The sequence below is a fragment of the Aethalodelphis obliquidens genome, unplaced genomic scaffold (genome assembly GCF_003676395.1).
Source record: "Aethalodelphis obliquidens isolate GAN/ISIS:26980383/991018 unplaced genomic scaffold, ASM367639v1 scaffold26, whole genome shotgun sequence".
In the NCBI taxonomy this organism is placed as follows: Eukaryota; Metazoa; Chordata; class Mammalia; order Artiodactyla; family Delphinidae; genus Aethalodelphis; species Aethalodelphis obliquidens.
Genome location: NW_020837970.1, coordinates 20,781,473 through 20,801,204, shown reverse-complemented (window position 1 = coordinate 20,801,204; position 19,732 = coordinate 20,781,473). Strand labels below are relative to the sequence as shown.

At 51.7% G+C, this 19,732-nt stretch overlaps 2 protein-coding genes across 8 annotated transcripts; one reads left to right on the top strand and one right to left on the bottom strand.

Annotated features, from left to right (window-relative positions):
- The first annotated feature begins 457 nt into the window (after positions 1–457).
- Positions 458–4,606, top strand: FAM219B (family with sequence similarity 219 member B). Of its 2 annotated transcripts, none has more exons than XM_027123634.1 (5): positions 458–683; positions 887–974; positions 1,683–1,760; positions 2,201–2,249; positions 3,736–4,606. In XM_027123634.1, exons 1-5 carry the CDS (start codon positions 485–487, stop codon positions 3,898–3,900), a joined length of 579 nt encoding a protein of 192 aa, XP_026979435.1. In that variant the 5' UTR covers positions 458–484; the 3' UTR covers positions 3,901–4,606. The 2 variants fall into 2 exon arrangements, with proteins under 2 accessions (XP_026979435.1, XP_026979434.1); XM_027123633.1 differs by having other exon boundaries at positions 461–683; positions 3,733–4,606.
- Positions 4,607–7,362: 2,756 nt separating this feature from the next.
- Positions 7,363–15,031, bottom strand: MPI (mannose phosphate isomerase). Of its 6 annotated transcripts, none has more exons than XM_027123629.1 (8): positions 14,963–15,031; positions 14,351–14,478; positions 12,839–13,039; positions 11,954–12,095; positions 11,426–11,608; positions 9,534–9,707; positions 8,419–8,627; positions 7,363–8,080 (listed from the first exon to the last, which is right to left on the bottom strand). In XM_027123629.1, exons 1-8 carry the CDS (start codon positions 14,976–14,978, stop codon positions 7,862–7,864), a joined length of 1,272 nt encoding a protein of 423 aa, XP_026979430.1. In that variant the 5' UTR covers positions 14,979–15,031; the 3' UTR covers positions 7,363–7,861. The 6 variants fall into 6 exon arrangements, with proteins under 6 accessions (XP_026979430.1, XP_026979431.1, XP_026979432.1 ...); XM_027123630.1 differs by having other exon boundaries at positions 12,839–13,055; positions 14,887–14,979; XM_027123631.1 differs by having other exon boundaries at positions 14,887–14,979.
- Positions 15,032–19,732: the final 4,701 nt, after the last annotated feature.

Below are 19,732 nucleotides of genomic sequence, written 5' to 3'. Positions count from 1 at the left end.
GCCTGTTTCCTTTTGTAGAGACGGGAGTTAATACCTCCCTTTGTCATACCGCTCTTTTCGGTTCAATCCAGCCTCTCCCCGGTCCGCCCTTGGGGAGCTCCAGCTGTGGCGAGAGGACCTGTGCGGAAACACTGCGGGGAGCGCGTGCGCGCCACGGCCTAACGGGCTCTGAGTCTGAGGGCGCGCACCCGCAGCCCCCCGGAAATATCGATATTTAATTTCGACTAGAGACATAACTTGGCTTGACATCCCCAGGGTCAGGCCGATTACGAGCACCGCAGGGTGCTAGAAAGGAGGGACTGAAACAATCCAGCCCCCGGAAGGGCGGAACAGTTGAGCCAACCCTGCAGCAGGCGCGACCAGAAAGTTCGGGCGCTTACGGCCCACACCTGCGCGTCGCCATCTTGCTTGAAGAGGGACCGCCTCTCTCCCGGCTGACAGCTGGTTAGTCAGGAGGCGGGGCTCGGCGGGGCGGGGCCAGGCGATGGCGACCGCGGAGCCCAGCGAGCCTGCGGCGAGGGCGTCTCTCCCGGCACCCCGGCCCAGCGGGACCGGAGCTGCAGGGCCGCCCACCGAGCGAAGCGGCATTGGAGTCCCCTGGCTGGGGAAGCGGACCCCGGCGGCTGTGGAGAAGCGGGGGCCGTACATGGTGGCGCGCGCGCCTTCCAGTCAGGCCAAGCTGCGTGAGTGCGGCCCGATGAGGGGTCTCTGCTTGGGCGGGCTGCCGCGTCCCGGGCGGGCTCCGGAGCGCCGCTGGGTCGACCCCGGAGGGGCTCCTACAGCCCGCTCCCGCACCCGGAAGTCTGTTCGGAGAGCGGGCTCCTGGCGTTTGGGAGGCACGGCGGAGTGGGGAACACTCCGCTGACCCGGTCCCTTTGACTTCCAGAGAAGCACCGGGACCTGGCTAAGGCAGTTCTGCGGAGAAAAGGCATGCTGGGGGCCGCGCCGAACCGCCCCGACTCTTCAGGGAAAAGGTCTCAGCAGGCGCCACCTCCTCTGTGCAAGCGTTTCCAGAGAAGGCCTTAGTGTAGTCTGGGAGACAGAGTACCCACGCTTAAGGCCCAGCTAGTGATGCTCCTAAGGCCAACCTGTCCGGTTCACTGTTTTAAAACGGGAAGAGGAACGACCTTGTCTTTCCCTTCCAGGATGTGATGACGTCAGGGAAGGAGCTTTGGAATAAGAGTTTTCGTCAGTGCCTAGGATCATTCATTGTCTAAATTAGGGGGGAGCATAGTGGCTGGGATCCCCAGAAGTGAGGATGGAGAGCAGTGTGGAAACAGCCAGGGCTGTATTTTCTTCTTAACAGACGGTAAACTCTGAGGGCTGGATGGGACCTTATCCAGGGCCTCTTTCACAAAGAAGAGCTAAAGCAGGTGAAGGAATTTGTCTAAGGACTTTGGATTTTCTGTTCTCTGGTTAAATAAGGTGGGGAGATGGGGCTTTTCCTGATTCATGAAAGAGGTGTGCTTTTGCTCAGGAGCAGCAGGGGGAGTGGTGTGGGGAAGTGCACATTCTGAGGAGCTGTGCCCAGATACATGGCAGGCAGTGGTGGCTGTCCAGACAGAAGGCAAGTCAGGAGTAGTGCAGTTTTTTTTTTTTTCCATAAGGGCGAGGACTCTGGCTTTCCTTGTGAAATGCTGGCGTTTCATCTATGCTTGGTCTGTCCCCCCATCTCCCCTCAGGTCAGTGAAGTTTAACAAGGGCTATACTGCTCTTAGTCAGAGTCCAGATGAAAACCTGGTGTCCCTCGACTCTGACAGGTGAGTGCCCTCCTTGAAAATACCCCCTGGGGAGTGACTTGGATAAAATTTCAGATCACTTGCTTCGCTTATTCCCTGTCTCTTCCAAGACCTTTTGTGCATGTTCCAGGGCTGCTGCTTCAGAGCACTATCTCTTCCCAGGATGGCTTGCTTAGAGGACTCATAGGTGATCTTGCTGCTCTTGGATTTGAAGCACCAACCTTGTCTGGGGGAATCATCCTGCCCTATTATGTCTGCACTGTTAGTGACAGTGACCCTGTCCCTGCTGGAGCCAATGGAAGGAGCCATTTATACTCATGGCAGATTATGGGTTTGAGTTCTATGGTGTGTGGTCTTTGCTTCACAAGTCCTCCAGACTCCTTTGCATGCTGTGCACCTTGCCATTTGTAGCTGTGCTCCACGGGCATCTCCCCGAACTGACTGTCTTCCTTTTCTCCTAGTGATGGGGAGCTGGAATCCAGATACTCCTCCGGGTATTCCTCTGCAGAGGCAAGTCCAGAGCACCTTTCTGTGGTGGGGCCAGGCTGCAGGCAGTGTCACTGCCGCTGCCAAATGCTTGTCTGGTTCCTGCTGTATGCATGGCACTGTGCTAGACTTCCAGTCTGTTCTCCAATCTTCTACTCTGCCCTCTTCTTCCAGCAGAAGTTTAGGTGTCTGAGGAGTGCTGTTGAAAGTCCAGGAGACCATAGACCCTTAGGGATGGAAATGACCTCACTAGTCTTCTAATCCAGGCCACCACTTAGAAAAGGAATCCTCTTGATAAATCCCAGCTAAGTGTTTACCATCCTCTGCTTGTTTGAATGCTTCTTGTAATTGGGTAGTGAGTAGTGAGTACTACCTTCAAGAAACCTTGCTGCCTGTCTTCCCCCACCGGCACACACAATTCAGGTAGCTCGTAGAGAAGTCTTCCTTGTTAATTGGAAGTGTCTCCTGCAGCCTGGACTTAGCGGTCCTAGTCCTGCCTCCAGCATCACACAGTAATTCTAGTCTCCCTTCTTTTGATTGTCTTTTATCTGAGATTAGCATTTCTGTCCCTCCCCTGGCCATCCTCCACCAAGCTTGCTTTCTTCCAGGCCGACTTCTGTTCCTTCAGTTGTTCCATCTATGGGAACTGAGACAGAGATAGATACTCCTGGGCTGGCCTTTTGGACAGTTTCCAGAGTGACTGGCCCAGACAGAAACACGGGGACGTAAAGTTCTGGCACGTGCGGCTTACTGCCTTTGACAGAGATGAAGTGCTGGGGACCTGACTGTATACCACTGGTATTTCTTCCTTATTCTCCTGGAAACCCTTGGCCGCCCCCTGAGTTTCTGCCAGAGAATACAGGCAGTTTGAAAACTGTATCCTCCTTGAACCTCTGGGTGCCTAAGATTGTTAAAAAAAAAAAGAAAAAAAAAATTAGCCAAGAACCAGAGAAAGTCCTACACTCTGCAGTCTCATTTTCCTTCTGCTCAGTGGAATTGGTGAAGCCGGGCTGACAGATGCCACTTTGCAAGGAATGAGCTCTGTTGGCATCAAAGGATGACATGGCTAACTGGCAGTGCAGAATAAGCTATTCCCCACCCCGTTCAACTCTAACCCATATTCCTCTACCCTTCTACCCGATTATTCTGTTATCATTGTTCCATATTCTTCAGCCTTCATAGGGACCAGTCTGGGTTCCCAGTGGGAATGGTCAGGTCTTGACTTTCAAACATAATCTGTAATCTGATATTTATATCAGCTTTCTCAGGATTCTTTAGTGAGGGCAGCTGCCCTGGCAGCTAGTGACAATGCAGCCTGGATAGTACTGGCTCAGGCCCCTGGATGTCCCTCCCTGCTGGGTGAGGCACTTCTTCCTGTAATCCCGGGTTGTGTGGGCTTGGCCTGAGGGTGGAGCATGCATAGTAAGGAAATGCGGGTCTGCCTTTTGGGCAGCAGTTATTTCTGCCTTGTAGCCTGGCTTATAGTTCTCTCCTCTCCTGCTCTTAGCAGGTGAACCAGGATGTGAGCCGGCAGCTGCTCCAGGATGGGTACCACCTGGATGAGATTCCAGATGATGAGGACTTGGACCTCATTCCCCCCAAGCCTATGACTTCCTCCACATGCTCCTGCTGCTGGTGCTGTCTTAGGGATGCTTCCTCCTGTACCCTCCAGTAGACATAACCCCCTAAGATGGGCCCTGCTCACCATGACTGCAGAGTCCTGTTGGCCCTTCATTGGTCACAGAGTGCAGTGGGAACTGCTGTCAACCCCCGAATCACTGGAGACACTGACCCTCTGGGAAAGTCAGTGACCGCAGTTACCCCATACCTGGTGCTTCTCAGGCCAGAGGCCCCCATCTGGGCCACAGGGGATAGGTGGGATTCTGCAGTTTTCCTCTGCTGTTGGAATGGTTGGAGAAACCACTTTAATAAGGGAAGGAACAGAGGAATTCTGGTTCTTATGGTGAGTGACAAAGTTGGCTAAGAGAAAAACTTGCAGACATCTTTGTCACCATGCCGTATGGAGGGGAAAGGAGAGCTCCTGCGCCCAGGTTGTGCTGGATATGTTGTGTGGAGGCAGAGAACAGCACTTTATGGCTTGCAGCTGGGAGTCTCTGAAAAAGAATTTAACTATTTGGGACCAATCCAGTTCAAGAAATTCCATATGCTCTCCTCCTCTTCCTAGCTCCAAGATGGGTTACCTATTTGACCTTCAAGAGAACATAAAGCAGGGCCCTTTGAAGGCCCTCTTCCAGTTGTTCCTGTTTGACTGTTCAGCAGGTTGCTTAATGGCACAACCTGATCAAGGCTTCCAGAATCCCTGGAAGCACAGCATTCCCATCTGGTCCAACTGTCTGGGTGAGCTTAGTAACTTGGTCCGTCCATCCTTAGAGAAAAACTGCTCTACTGTGTAGACAAAATTTGTCTTTCCTTGGTTGCCATTCTTCACCTTGGTCTTAGCTAGTATCTTCACCCAGTCCTTGAGCTAAGGTTGGGTGAAGGTTCTGGAGCTCGCCCCGGAAGCCTGCACTTTTTGCTTACCAGCAGAGGGAGCTGCAGGAGTAGTTAGGTGCCTTCCCATTTGTTTAACTTTATATTTTCCCCCACCCCCGCCGCACTGCGGCTTGTGGCAGTGTTGGTTCCCCGTCCAGGGAGGGATGAAACCCAGGCCCCTGCAGTGGAAGCGCGGAGTCCTAACCACTGGACCGCCAGGGAATTCCCCTATTTAACTTTTTACACTTGAGTAGCAGCAATGGGTGAAAAGTATACTGGTGCAGGGCTTCCCTGGTGGCGCAATGGTTGAGAGTCCACCTGCTGATGCAGGGGACACAGGTTCGTGCCCCGGTCCGGGAGGATCCCACATGCCACGGAGCGGCTGGTCCCGTGAGCCATGGCCGCTGAGCCTGCGCATCCGGAGCCTGTGCTCTGCAATGGGAGAGGCCACAGCAGTGAGAGGCCCGCGTACCGCAAAAAAAAAAAAAAAAAAAAAAAAAAAAAAAAAAAAAAAAAAAAAAAGTATACTGGTGCAGATATGTGGGCTTTGACAGAGACAGAGACTCACAGACAGGATGAGGAGGAGGGACCTGGGAAAGCTCCCACGCCCCCCCCCCCCCCCAGGAAATAACCTTGCCATTGCAGAGGGCCTCCCTTCACCCTAGGGAAAGCCATTCTGTTGCATCCAGATTCCTCTGACCACAGCATGGGCCTCACAGTGGATACTCAGGATTGGGCTTTACAGTAAACCTCTGGGTTCAATACAGCCTTTCAGTCCCCAGTATGAAAACACCAAAAGGCCGGCATCATCTCCTGTGACCCCCAGTAGATAGCATCTCTTGCTATACCAGACCTCTCTCTGGAATTTAATTTTTTAGTGGTTCTCTTTTTTTTTTTTGGCCTTACCTACAACCAAATGGGACTGAATGGACGTGGACAGGGTTCCCAGCCTAAGGGGTAGGGTAGTCAGGATTGAGGTGTGACCCCAACTTGGGAACTTGCCCAGTCTGTTGCTTCATTTGGTTAGGACAGAGTAGCCTGAGTGTTTGACAGCTGCTGGGGGTGAGGATGGCAGCAGGACCCCAAGAACCAGGCCCTCCGGTGGTTGCTGTCGTAAAGCCACACTGGTGTATTTGGCCACACCTCTCCCCCGGAATGTTTCAGAGCTGGTTGACCCTGTGTGGAAGGCATTACCGTCGTAGAAAAAGTTGCAGGAACATTGTACAGCAAGGAAGGGTAGAAATGGTCGATTGCTTGGGGCTAGAAGCCACGAATGTCACGAATAAAGGCACCAAGGTGTCTAGAACCAGACTGCCTTAATTAAAAGTGCTGGGTGTGTTGCAGGTGACAGCGCTCTGAGGAGACAGGGAGGTATTCAGGCTTACCTCACAGATGGGAGTGGTACTGTATGGTGTTTACTCTACAGAACTCTTGGCTTAGGCTTCTATAGCTCTGTAAGTTTGTAAGAATAAATACAATCATGCTAGTTGAGCCTGAGTCTCTTGTGTTGCAATAGGATTTTTAACAAAGGCCTAGACCAGGGTCATTGCCCCTTCTGAATTCTGAAATGAAGAAATAGCCTAATAGCCCCAACCGTTCTTCTGAGGACTGCCTCTCCTTTCTCTTGTTCCCAATAGGCATAGTTTTCAGGCCTGCTCATTGGAGACCACGGATGGAATAGGCCTTTGCATATCACTTCTCATTAGAATGAATTCCCTTTGGCAGACCCTTTCTTCCCAGGTTTTGTTTTGTTTTTCAGGGTTTTTTTTCAGCTGAAGAAAATTTACTGGAAGCCAGAAAAAGCCGAACAGATTGGCTAGAACTTTTTTGAAGGTAGTTTCCTGGAATTCCATTGTACAGGTTTAGTGTGGGCAGCAGCCCAGAAAGATTCTTTTGTGTGAGATTAATCCGTTACCTACAGGAAGGAGCTACTAGCCTGGGTCTCTGCTTAGTCTGGGGTGATAGCATCTAAGACTGCTAGTCAGAAACTTCAGTGGCAAAACACACAGCTGTGCAACCTCCTGGGTGTGTCCCACCTCTAGAGGGTAGGCATAGGGAGAGTAGATGCTCTCATAGATACTTCCTGCCCTTGTAGGAAAAAAGTAGCTTGATTTCTCTTCACAACACTAATTAGATTGTCCTGTCCTTTAGTCCCTGTATCTACAGTGACTTAATGTGCTCTAGAGAAGTGATTGACAACCTTTGTGAAGGGCCAGTCAGTACATTTGGCTTTGCAGGCCATACAGTTCGGTGCACCTACTCAACTTTGCCATTGTAGCCTGAATGGAGCTGGACGGTATGTAAATGAAAGGGCGTGGCCAGATCCAGCCTGCTGGCCTTAGCCTGATGATCCCTGCCCTAAAGCCAACTAAAGCACTGGAGAGAAGAACCTCTGCACTGACAATGCCTTTCTTTAGACCCATATTCCACTGTGTGCAGGGCTGGAGGGCCCAAGGTTTGCCTGCAAGCTCTGCAGCTGAAGCTACAGCAGGCTATCTCTCCCACACCTTCCTTTATAAGGCCTCTGGAGTCTAGCCTGCCTACCTCAGGAAGCTGTCTGAAACAGGAATAAAGCAAAAACTGGACAACATCCAGGGAGGGCTCTTTCAGCCCGCTTCAGGGACTGGAATGGCAAAGGCTGAGCACTCTTTAGCCCACAGGCCTCAACACGGGTGATCTTTAATTGCTTTGACACAGCAACATTAGTCCACAGGCCTACCCTTTTCCCTCCTTCTCTGCACTGAGGAAATGGGCAGTCCTGGGGCCAGAACCCTGTTCTTCCAAATTAATTACCTATCTTGCCGTGACTGATATTGAGCTAATCATAGATTTCACCACCCTGCCTAACGCTATACGCTGGAACAGCTGCAGCTTCGTGCATCGGGGAGAGCCTGGCTCAAGGGTGGCAAGAATACAAGGGGAGTATTAGCCCTCAGTTCTCACGTGGGCCCCTCCTACCAGGAAGAAGACGGTTCAGCCTAGGCCTGTTCAGGAGTCACTGACTTCAAGCTCTTCTACCCCAGCTCTTTCAGGGTATACCCAAAGAGCCCGGAACAGGGAAGGGATTTGGGCTGGGCCTGAGGAGGTGAGGCTGGCCAGGATGTAGGGTGACTGGCAGAGAAGAGCCAGGAAGGCTGTGGCCTCTACAGCAGGCAGCAGGCACGGAACATCAGCAGGTCCTTAGGCAGCGTGAGCTTCAGTGAGACACTCTCATTGGCCCCAATGAAGAGCACCCCGCCACGCTCCAGGGAGATTGTGGCCTGGGCTGTGCGGGTGCTGGCTGTCACTGTCCCCTGCACCATCAGGAGGATACTTGCAGAGTCCAGCGCCAAGACCCTATATTCAGTGACGGAGCCAGGCACCTGGGCAGAAAGAAACAGCAAGATGGAGCAGGGTTTGAGCTGCTGTTAGCTCACAGGGGTCCCAGGACAACCCCAAGGACAGTGAGAGGGAGAGCTCTGCCACCTTCTCCCCCACGGCTCGGGCTTTTGTCAGCACGGAGGCCCTTGTCTGGTCCCTGGTGCAGAAAGCCACAGACAGGCCCTGTGGCCATTCTCCCATCACGCGAGCTTGGCAGAAAGGAAACCCAGCCCCAGGTATACTCCACATTGTGGCCCTTGCCAGTGTTCTTCATGCCACACAAAAAACACCCACCACAAAAAAAAAAAAAAAAAAAACACCCACCACAGCCCTCACTCACCTCCATCTTCATAACGGTGAAGTCTGGAACAGGGGGATCATAGATAGAGAGGTAGGGGTCTTCCTGACTCCGTGCTGGAGGAAAAAGCCTGTCCTGGCTGGGGCTGGGGATATAGCTGAGCATTTCACACAAAGTTGGCACATCGATGAACTTGGGCGTCAGGCCAGCACGCACCGTGTTGTCCGAACATGCCATGCACTCCACGCAGTCTGGGGACAGACAGTTGTCATGTGGTAAGCTAATGAAGGATGCCTTGGAATTTGGCTCTCCAGGGCAGGGCCTTCTAACTTGAGTGCCATGAGCTCTCTGTAGAATTAGATAAAAATATGTGAATTGCGTCTTCTGTGAGAATGGGCTGAGATAACAGATACCAAAACAGGTGACACGTCACCCACCATTGTCAAGGGGAGTCATGTTTATCCCCTGGAGGAGCCCCAACCCTCTAGAGATTTTATAATTTCCCTTTCTACCACAGAATCCTGTCCACGAGTAGATAAATGGCCAACAGTCAAAATGTGACACCGTTCTGTGGCAATGTGTTTTTTTGGGTTTTTTGTTTTTTTTGCGGTACGCGGGCCTCTCCCTGTTGTGGCCTCTCCACAGGCTCTGGACGCGCAGGCTCAGCGGCCATGGCTCACGGGTTCAGCCGTTCCGCGGCATGTGGGATCTTCCCGGACCGGGGCACAAACCCGTGTCCCCTGCATCAGCAGGCGGACTCTCAACCACTGCGCCACCAGGGAAGCCCGGCAATGTGTTTTTTAACATAAAATCTCTGCAAAGACCGGACAGACATGTGAAGGCAGGGAAGAGAACAATGCCCTTGATCCAATATAGCCTGGATTCAAACTGTGGTTCCCACACATATTGACAGGTCTTAACATGAGGGCATCATGACCTCACAGGGGTGGTGTGAGGATCCAAGCAGTTGTCCAACTGAAGCTGGCATTCATCGTCCCTATTGGTCACTTCCCTGCTGACCCCAGGAACCTTGGGAGGTCAGAGCTGGATGGGACTTTAAAAGTGGTCTCCTCGACCACCCCCTCCTGTTTTGTCCAGATGGTGAAACAAGGCCTGAGGCGGATGGCAGTGGGGCTCACTGCTGAAATGCGGCTCACCTCCTTTCAGGTAGGCATGGGGCACGTTGGCCTCCAGAAACATGGCCTCCCCCGGCTTCAGGGTAAGCAGGTTCAGGAAGTAGATGGCAAAGCATCCGATATCACCTGGGTACTGCTGGTGCAGCTGCAGCAAGAGTTCCCCATAGATGTCCTCCATGTTGTTTCCAGCAGCCACTGAGGGTCACAGAGCAACCCAAGGCCACTTAGGAACCCTCAGTGGTGTTCACAGCCCCACCCTGGCCAAGGAGAGTCCTAGAGAAGATCCTACCCAAGGAATCCAGAAACTGGTGGGCATATTCTCCTCGTCACATCCTCCACCCTTTGGGGGCCAGCCTTCCTTGATATTCCAGCCTACACAGATGGCCGTTTTCCCCATTTTGACTATCTATATAGTCATATGCCCACCACTCTACTAGGCACTAAAAGGGCTAGAGTGTAGTCCTTTTAGACAGTGTTTCTCAACCTCAGCATTACTGACATTTGGGGACAGGTAATTCTTTGTTGTGGGGACTGTCCTGTGCATTGCAGAATGTTCAGTAGCATCCCTGGCCTCCACCCACGAGATACCACTGGCACCCCAAACCTGGGTTTGACAACCAAAAATGTCTCCAGACTGTCAGTGTCCCCTGGTTCATAACCTCTGCTCTAGGAGTTTAAAATCTAGTTAGGAGATAACCCAAGGGTTCCATGTGGGGTGACCAACTGTCCCAGTTAGCCCAGGCCCTTCCCTTAACACTGAAAATCACTCAGTCCCAGGCAAACTGACATGGTTGGTCACCCCAGATAGCATGAGGCAGGATGCAACCAAGGGCTAAAATGTGTCCTGGAGGCTGAGCAGGGGAGATGAGCTCAGCCTGATCAAGAGTGGTGGCAGTGGGAACTGGGGGGAGGAGGGGAGGGTGGTGAGCTGGGCTTCCTTGACTGTGGAGAGAAGGGGGAGGGTGTCTCTAAGTAAAAGCAGAGTGTGTCAGTGCCACAATGAAGAGACCAGTTGGTCTGGATTGGAGGGTTGTTTCGAGTCTTCATACAGACACGTGCTGAATGCCTACTCTGTGCTAAGCACTGTGGGGACACACGAAGGTCAAGGAGACAGGTCCCTGGCCTAGAGAAAACTCCAGTTTTAACAGGTGTGCATGTGATGATATCTACACACAGGTGTTAAGGGCTATACCTGACGTATGAACAGGGTGCTATGGGAGCTCTGAGCAGAAGTAATCAGCTCTACTGTGAGTGCAAGAAGCCCTAAAGGGAGAGGCATGCAAGCAGAGAAGACAGCAAAAAACAAAACAAAACAAAACAAAACGTAGGATATGCTTGGGTAAAATAAATAGTTCCCTGTGGGTCAAAGGTAGTAGGGGAAATGGGGAGAAACAGAACCAGAAGAGCTCTGGGCTTGCCTGGAAAAGGAGCTGGGGCCTCAGCACATGTGCCATATATGCTCCCAGCAGAAGAGTCCATTCTGCCTTGTTTTTCACTGCTTGTATTGACTCTCCAACCCAAAGGTGACACAACCATACCCATCACAGTCATTTCCTGAACTCTCCTTAGTTAGCACAAGGTTGGGCACAGAGCAGGTATTTAAGGAAAGATCTACTGGTTGAGAGCTCTGGACTTCAGGCCTTTGGAGGAGAGAGAGGATCCCTTCATCTCCTTCCTGCTCTCTAGCCCCAAAGTATAAAACACTCCATGGAGAGCAGCTAGAAGCAGCACTCAACCTAGGGCCTTGTTCCACAAAGACTGCGAAAGAAATGCTAAGTCACTAACAGGCCATCTAAGTCAGGCCCGTTTTGGTGCTGTACTTGAACAAAGGGGTTGAGAACCCTATCCCCACAGCCTAGTGTCTGTGCCAGAGGCCCAGGACGGAGCGTTGCACCCAGGCCTGAGACACCTACCGTGCTGGGAGATCCGCTTCACCAACAGGTTGAGCTGCTCCACCACTACCTTCTTCTCGCTCTTCATCAGGTGGGAGAAACAGCTCTGCAGAGCAGAGGCCACAGTCTGGGAGTCACGGCTCAGGCTCTGCTTCAGCTGTGTTGCTGCATTATCTCCAATTAGAAATTGGAACTCGGGCACCTCTGCAGGAAGGTCAGGCCGGGGCCCATATCAGGAATGGTAAAGATGGAACGGGCAAAAGTGGGAAGCTGGAGGAGGCCTCCCCATCTCATCCCTAACCAAGGAGCCAGGCAATGCTATGCAAGCTTTGCAGTGAAAAGCGACTGCTCACCACCAACCCTCAGCAATCACACCTGAGCCTGGTCTCATGGGCCTGCCCTCGGAGTGTCAAGAATTCATGAGGCCAACCAGCCCCTCAGTTCCTGTGACATGCAGCCTCTGTTCTCTGCCACTGTTCCAGCTCTGCCCTGAGCTGCCCATGCATCCTAGGCCAATATGCATGCTCTCAGCATTTTGCCCAACCTTACTTGTCAGAAAGGTCACAATCTCCTCAATTGGCCGGAAGCCACATAAGCCCTGGAAGGGGGTGAGGGCAATGGCCATCTCTGGCTTATGGTTGGCATCGGGGTAGTGCTGTGGAGCCTGGAGGTGCAGCTTCTCTGCCAGCTCCTGTGGGATGGCCAGGGAAGAGGAGAATGGTTAAGGTGCAGCCATCATCTAGGAAGACACCAGTCTCACCCAGACCTTGCTCTCGACACTCCCCAGTCAGCTTCCTACCTCTGGCACTGAGCCCAGTCAAGGCATAATTCAGAAACTCAGGGCTCAGCCAACCCAAGGCAGGCATGTGGACCAACTGTGGGGGAGAGGTGGAGCAGGCTTTAAGAGGACTGCGAATCAGGAAACCCAAACACCAAGCCAAGCTCTGACACTAACAAGCTGTGTGACTTTGGGTAAATCCCTCTCTTCTCTGGGTCTGACTTTGCTCATCTAGAAATGAGGAGTTTGGACACACAAATGCTTAGGCTGTGACTCACAGGCTTGTGCAGAAAGACATGGGAGTGGAGCTGAGGCAATGACTAGGGTACTTGCCCTGCCTTGGAAGGTAAACTCTTTGAGAGAGCCAGGTGGAAAAATGGCAGATATGAATAGTCCTGGGTTAGCTGAGGGGAGCCCAGGTACAAGTGTGGAGAAGCTCTCCTGGCACAGGCTGGTCAGCTGTCCACTTAAACTTAGCTGCCACATGTGTCACCAGCAATTGGCTTGGCAGAGCTAAATTGGGAGTTGAAGGCTTGGATTTAATTTGGGGCTGGAGCCTGGCATGGGCAGGGTAAAAGCAGCAGTAAATGTTGTGGGAGGGCCTTGACATAAGTTCTTCTCTACCCTGACCTCTGTGCCCTACCCTGATCCTGTACCTTGTTAGGGTGTGCCTGGATAGACAGGGCCGTTTCGACTGAGAGCACTTTGAAGAGAAAGGGCAGCTTGCCATTAAAGGTGTCCTTGACCTTCGAACCCAAGCAGTCCTGGTTCTCAGCAATCCACTGGCCTAGGGTCTTCTGCAAGATGCTGTTGTCAAGGATCTTGGCATCTCCCCGGGGGTGGGCCCCCATCCACAGCTGTAAAAACAGGAAACTTGGGAGGGAAAAAGGAAGAAGCTGGCACCACCCACTGGCCTGCCCCAATCCGTTACCCTGTGCTATCCACAGGGCAGCCAAGTTCTGAAATGGGACTCCCAAGACCGGGTATAAATGCTCATACCATCACAGACATACATGAGGGCAGCAGACCCAGAACACCAGGAGTCAGGAGACCCAAGCTCTAGTCCAGGCTCTGCCTCCAACCAGCTGTGGAGGCTTGGGCTAGTTATTTCCTGTCTCTGGGTATCAGTTTCTCCATCTGTCCAGTGAGGAGAATGAAACCTGCATTGTCAATGTCACTGAAAAGCTCTGACTCTCGGGTGGCTCTGTGAGGGGTTAACATTCATTTATTCTAGTCTCAGAAGTAGAGGCTAAGCCTTCCTGTGCTTTGGCTTTTTCTCTACTAAATGGGCAGGAAAAAAATATATTTTAGGTTATTAAAAATGTCAAACTTGGGCTTCCCTGGTGGCACAGTGGTTGAGAGTCTGCCTGCCAATGCAGGGGACACGGGTTCGTGCCCAGGTCCCGGAAGATCCCACATGCCGGGGAGCGGCTGGGCCCGTGAGCCATGGCTGCTGAGCCTGCGCGTCCAGAGCCTGTGCTCCGCAACGGGAGAGGCCACAACAGTGAGAGGCCCGCGTACCACAAAAAAAAAAAAAAAAGTCAAACTTAGTCAAAGTAAATTGTCAAGGAGGGCTGAATTAAAATTCAGTAAGTGCTGGGACTTCCCTGGTGGTGCAGTGGTTAAGAATCCGTCTCCATCCAGGGGATGTGGGTTCGATCCCTGGTCTGGGAAGATGCCACATGCCACGGAGCAACTAAGCCTGTGCGCCACAACTACTGAGCCTGTGCTCTAGAGCCCGCGAGCTACAACTACTGAAGCCCGCGTGCCTAGAGCCCGTGCTCCGCAACAAGAGAAGCCACCGAAATGAGAAGCCCGTGCACCACAACGAAGAGTAGCCCCCACTCACTGCAACTAGAGAAAGCCCGCGCAGCAACGAAGACCCAATGTAGCCATAAATAAATAAATAAAATATAATAAAATAAAAGTCAGTAAGTGCTGACAGTTCTTGGGAAATTCCAGTCTATTATGACAAAACCTCACTTCTTCTAGTGCTACCATGTGGGTTCATCAACCCGCACAGATCTCAAAAGCCAAGGAGGCCTCCTCTCTCTTTCCTGTCTTCCCTTCCCAGCTGATTCACATGACTTGCCTGGGGCCCCTTGAGTGGAGGAGTACCTTGGTCCCACCTGCTGGTAAAGTAGGCTAAAATACAGCCCGGGTCTCACCTCTGCATATGGTTTGTCCTCTGAGATCTGGGCCAGTGGGTCACTGCTAGCCAGCAGCCGAGCCACTTCACTGTTGGAACCCATCTTCCCCCAGGCATACTGCTGCACCACACAGGAAAGTGGGAATACTGGGGGTACAGACAGAGCGTCAGTTTCCACTCCACTCCTGAGGCCTGACCCTCCTGTCGCGGGGAAACTACACCCTAGCTGAGGGATCTGTCTGGGGGATAGCGTCAAATGAGGGGTTTGTAGGTTGTTAGTTGAGACCCTTCTGCAGGCCTCGATGTTCCCATCTCTAAGACCGGCAGTAAAGATATTCTGCCGACGTGAGGCAGATAGTTGCGTTAAGGTGACGGGGAGAGGGTGGCAGGAATCTATTTCCACCGCACCGGGTCTCGAAGTAACCCACGCGCAGCCCCCTCCCCTCAAGACCCTCCTTCGAGGGCTGCAATTACGGCTCAATTCCCATCGCAGGTGCCCTCTCCTCTGCCCGGCGCCCATCCATCTTTCCGCAGAGCCCCGCGGGTGGGTTCTACCTGGTATATCAAGGCGGGAAGGGTCCGAGGACGCGACCCACCCCCACGCTCGCTGGCACCCCAGCCAACAGCCCACCTCTCTGAGCGGCCATCTTCGCGGCACCAGCCCTGGCTTCTAGCACGTATACTTTTCCCGGCAGCACCCTCGGCCCCTCTGCCCCCAGACCTTCATGGGAAATGTAGTTTCTCGAGAGCCTTTTCGGAGACCCGTGCGCCCGTTGTGGCCACTCCCTGCACTCTGAATCCCTCTCCCACCCTCCAGCTCTCAGAACGAATACCCTCCAGTCCAGAGGCTTCCAGCCCGCAATCTTAGGTCTCAGTATTCATTTATTCATTCATTCACCAGGCACACATTTATTGAGAACCTGGTAAATGCCACGGACTGTTCTGAGGGCTGGAGATACATCCGAGAACGAGATGACGATTACCTTGCCTTTGTAGAGCTTACATTCTTGTGAAGGAAAAACAAAGGCCCTAAGGTGGGAACGTGGAAATGTGCCTGTCATTTTACGGAGTAAATAGCAAAGAGGCCAGAGTGGCTGGAGCAGAGTGAGCAGGAAGGGTGGAAGTGAGGTGGTTAGAGAGGAAAGGCAATGGGCAGAACTTCGTAGGCTATTGTCACGACTTCAGGTTTTCATTAGCCGGTTTGAGCAAAGAATTGTTATGATCTAATCAGGAACTCACTAATGCTTGATGATGATGGCAAATGTCACATGCAAGGCCCTTAATCTGAGTTTCAGTTTCTTTCTCTGTAAAATGGGGATAATAATGCTGGACTGACAGGCTTGTTGGAGGGTGAGATGGGATGATGTGGGACTCCGGAAGGCAGTCAGTGCTTGGTGCTCCTCTGATTCTTCCTGCCCTAAGTACTGCAGGACTCAGAACCCTAGCTTCTCCTCCAAGCTGAGCTGTTCACAAGTCACACAGAAGTCAAGGGAAGTCACCAGGAGTCCTGCATTGTGAAGGCTGGGCTTGGCCTTGGCTGTGGAGTAATCTTGCTATATTCTGGACAGAAAGGCTCTGACATACGGATCTCCTCAGTCAACAGCCCAGGAAGAGGGCAGCCAGCTGGAGGGGCCCAGGAGCATAGCAGCCAAAGCTCCAGGGAACCTGGAGTAAGGGCCTATAATCCTGACTCTGCCTCCTCTTTCCTCCCACACTGATTCCCATGGCCTCTACCACACATGTCCAGGGGAAAGAGGGGTACTGTTTTCTCTGCAATGTTCTGCCCAGCTATGGACATCGACCTCCCTAACGGTCCCCTGGCTCAGATAAATCAGCCTGCATTTCAAAGGAAGCTTCACCATACACTAAGGAATAAGAAAATGAACCATACAAACAGCACATCTCACATACCTCCTAACTTTGAATACCTCTCCTTCCTCTCATCCCCACTCCTCCAGCAATATGAACCTTCTGGGAGAAGAATGAGGGATCAGTCTAGGCATAGGGAGTTCTTAGAGCACCTCCCACTATCACCATCACTGAAGTCAAGTTAGAGTCCCTTCCTCACAGTACCTCTGCACAGGGAAGGAAGAACTTAGATTGTTGGGACAGAGCCCCCACCCCTTACCACCCTCCCTACACACAGAAAAATATATCTAGAAGGGAAACTAGGGTGTTTGGAGAACCTAGAACCTTTCACCCTTAACTCTTGCTTGTCTACCTCTAATAGAACTGATCACACTTTGTTATCTAGCGATGATCTGCTTTCCTCTCTCTCCTTCTAGACCATACGTCTAATTCAGCTTCTCATTTCTGCCAGTGCCCAGCTGATGCTCAAGCAATAATAGCAGCTAACATTTATTTGTTATGTACTAACGATTATGCTAGCCCTTTTCAAGAATTCTCAGGACAACCCTATGAGATAGGTACTGTCATTAGCCCCATTTTCGAGATGAGAAAAATGGGTCTTGGAGAGTTAACAGGTCCAAGAGCATAGAGTTCCAATCTGCTATACCTCCTCCCTTGTTAAACAAGTTAATGACTGAATAAATGTATGATGTCTCTCTCAGAGGGAAGTAGACAGATCCCAGGGGTCTTCAGAGATAGATGGGTGGACAAGCTTCATGTTGGTGATATCAAATTACATTCTTTCTTCAACAGTCCAGCAATGTACAAGGCTGGGCAGACAAGGAGGAGGCAGGACAGCCTCATGTTGTGTGGACTGCTCTCCTCTCAGGCTGAAGACAGCAAAGATCTCTATGTGTTGCCTGTGATACTGTGATAGAATAACTGGCTCCTGGCGAGAGTTCCTAAAACCTTTATAATTTCCTAAGCAGTAAGAGTACTAGGGGCATCTTTTGTTCTAATGCTTGGTCTTTGACCCTGGTTCCTGACACGGAGCTCCTAAATCCCTTTGAATTTCCTGGGTGATCAGAGCATCTTTTATCCTAATGAGACAACTGTTGGTGGCCTCCTGGATAGCATCAGGATGGGGGCTGGTCACTAGAAAGACTAAGCCACAATTAGAAGCTTGGAACTTTCAGCCACACCTCCCATCTTACAGAGAAGGGAGAGATCGAATTAACAGTTGATCACGCCTACATGATGATGCCTCCATAAAAATACCTGAGGGCTTCCCTGGTGGCGCAGTGGTTGAGAGTCCGCCTGCCGATGCAGGGGATATGCGTTCGTGCCCCGGTCTGAAAGATTCCACATGCCGTGGAGCGGCTAAGCCCGTGAGCCATGGCCGCTGAGCCTGCGCGTCCGGAGCCTGTGCTCCACAACGAGAGAGGCCACAACAGTGAGAGGCCCGCGTACCGCCAAAAAACCCCAAAAACCCAAAAAAACCTGAACTACTGGTTTAGAGAGCTTCCCTGTTGAACACATCTCCTTACCAGAAGGGTGGCAAACCCCAGTTCTACAAGGACAGAAGCTCCTGCGCTCAGAGCCCAGACCTCACCCTATGTATCTCTTCAACTGGCCATTCATCTGAATTCTTTATCATCTCCTTTATTATATAATAAGCCAGTAAATGTGTTTCTCTGAGTTCTGGAAGCTATTCTAGCAAATTATTGAACCTAAGGAGGGGGTAGTGGGAACCCAGGTTTATAGAGGTACAGGTGATGACATGACACCCGGACTTGTAATTGACCTCTGAAGTGGAGGCAATCTTGTGAGACTGAGTGCTTACTTAACTTGTGGGATCTGACCTTAACTCCAGGTAGATAGTGTCAGACTAAATTGAATGACACCCAGCTGGTATCAGAAAATTGATTAGTGTGGGGAAAAAAACTCCACATGTCTGGTCACAGAAATGTCCTGTGTGACCAGTAAAGGAGAAACATGAGAGGTTTTCCTTATACTGCCCTAAAAGGGGTAGCCATGGTGGTGGTGGTGGGGGGTTATGGGTAAGTAGTTTCTAAGGGGACACAAACATAGATCCCTACCATTCCCCCACTTCAGGACATTTCCTGAAAAAATCTTGAGCTGGACCCTAAGAAAAGTGGATGAGGGAAATAGTAAAATATTTACTAAATGCTTATCATCTGCTTGGTACTATGTTAGTGCCAGAAATACAACAGTGAGCAAAACAGATGCTGCTTCTGCGCTTGTGGAGATTACAATCTGGTGGGAGGGACAGACATAAATAACCACCTTTACAAGCATGTAATTACAACCTGCAATAGGTATTATGAGGGAAAAGCACGGGGTAATAGAAGAGCTTATGTTGTGGGGGAAGAGTGCTCTAATCTATGGTGGAGAGAGACCGCTCCTGAGCAAGGGGCCTGTATGCCTAGATTTGAAAGATAAGCAGGTGTTAACTAGGGGTTGAGGAGGGCATGGGCTAGGAGCATATCAGGAAGAGGGAAAGGCCAGTACAAAGGCCCTGAGGCAGGGAGGAACAAGGGAAGTTTGAGGAACTGAAAAGCCACTAGCAGAGCTAGAATGCACAGCAGTGTGGGATGTGGTGGTGGGGTAGGCACAAGAAGGAATAGGAAGGATTGATAGGTGGGGCACAGATCTTGCAAGTCCTAGAGGCCAAACGAGGAATTTGGGCCTTCATGGAAAATAACTGAAGGATTTTAAACAGAAAGTTCCGTAGTAATTTTGCCCCCTTTGAATGGATCTCTAGTTACAACATGAACAACAATAGACCAATTAGCAGCCCTGTACTTGTCCAGGGTAAGGGATGACAGTGGCTGGATTCAGAGGCCGCAGAAATATACAAAGATATGAATAAATAACATGGGTTTGCAGAGAGTGAATCAGCCCCCATGCTTGATGGTTCTACTGCTGAACTCCCTCATTCACTTAATAAATGCTTGATGCCCAGGTTAATCCCAGCTCAGGCCCTAAACCTGTCTGGGCTCAGGGATCCTCATCCCTAAAACGATAAAACTTGACATCCGGGGGCAAGGCCTAAGACAGGCAGGGCTCAGCTAGTGTGGGGGACAGCTGCACGGTCGGTTCTTCCGAAAAGAACCTCTCTGCTCGGCCCCTACCACCAGAACCGTTTCCTAGCCTGGCGAAGTCCTCTCGAGTCAGGAACTCCATTCCCCGCTCCCGCCGTTGGCTCGAACTTCTGTCCCCTGCCTGAACCAGTGCGTGCTTCCCAAACTTGCCCTCCAAGAAAGCAAAGGGGTTAAGTTTCCAACTTCACTTAGGGAGTTCCCAATACCATGTTGGAACCTATCTGACCGAGAGGCTGTTGGGAACGGCTCCAGCCCCTCCTCAGTCTCCCAAATCCCTCGGGGGCTCCCCAACCCCTGAAGCACAGGCACAGCGAAAAAGCCGATGGAAGCGGAACGCCCTCCCGCAGCTCCACAGTGGGCTGAGCAGGAGGGCGGAGCGGACTTCTGTGATGTCACATGACCACGCCCCTCTGAGAGGACGCTGCGCC

What these genes read in the sequence shown, in the direction of transcription:
- FAM219B (XM_027123633.1), top strand. Translation starts at nt 485, where the DNA reads ATGGCGACCGCGGAGCCCAGCGAGCCTGCGGCGAGGGCGTCTCTCCCG. An exon ending in TTCCAGTCAGGCCAAGCTGC is followed by an intron (nt 684 to 886) that starts GTGAGTGCGGCC and finishes TTTGACTTCCAG; the next exon opens with AGAAGCACCGGGACCTGGCT. An exon ending in CCGGGTATTCCTCTGCAGAG is followed by an intron (nt 2,250 to 3,732) that starts GCAAGTCCAGAG and finishes TCCTGCTCTTAG; the next exon opens with CAGGTGAACCAGGATGTGAG.
- MPI (XM_027123626.1), bottom strand. Translation starts at nt 14,851, where the DNA reads ATGGGCGCCGGGCAGAGGAGAGGGCACCTGCGATGGGAATTGAGCCGT. An exon ending in AGGACAAACCATATGCAGAG is followed by an intron (nt 13,040 to 14,350) that starts GTGAGACCCGGG and finishes CTGTTTTTACAG; the next exon opens with CTGTGGATGGGGGCCCACCC. An exon ending in CCATGCCTACCTGAAAGGAG is followed by an intron (nt 8,628 to 9,533) that starts GTGAGCCGCATT and finishes GTCTGTCCCCAG; the next exon opens with ACTGCGTGGAGTGCATGGCA.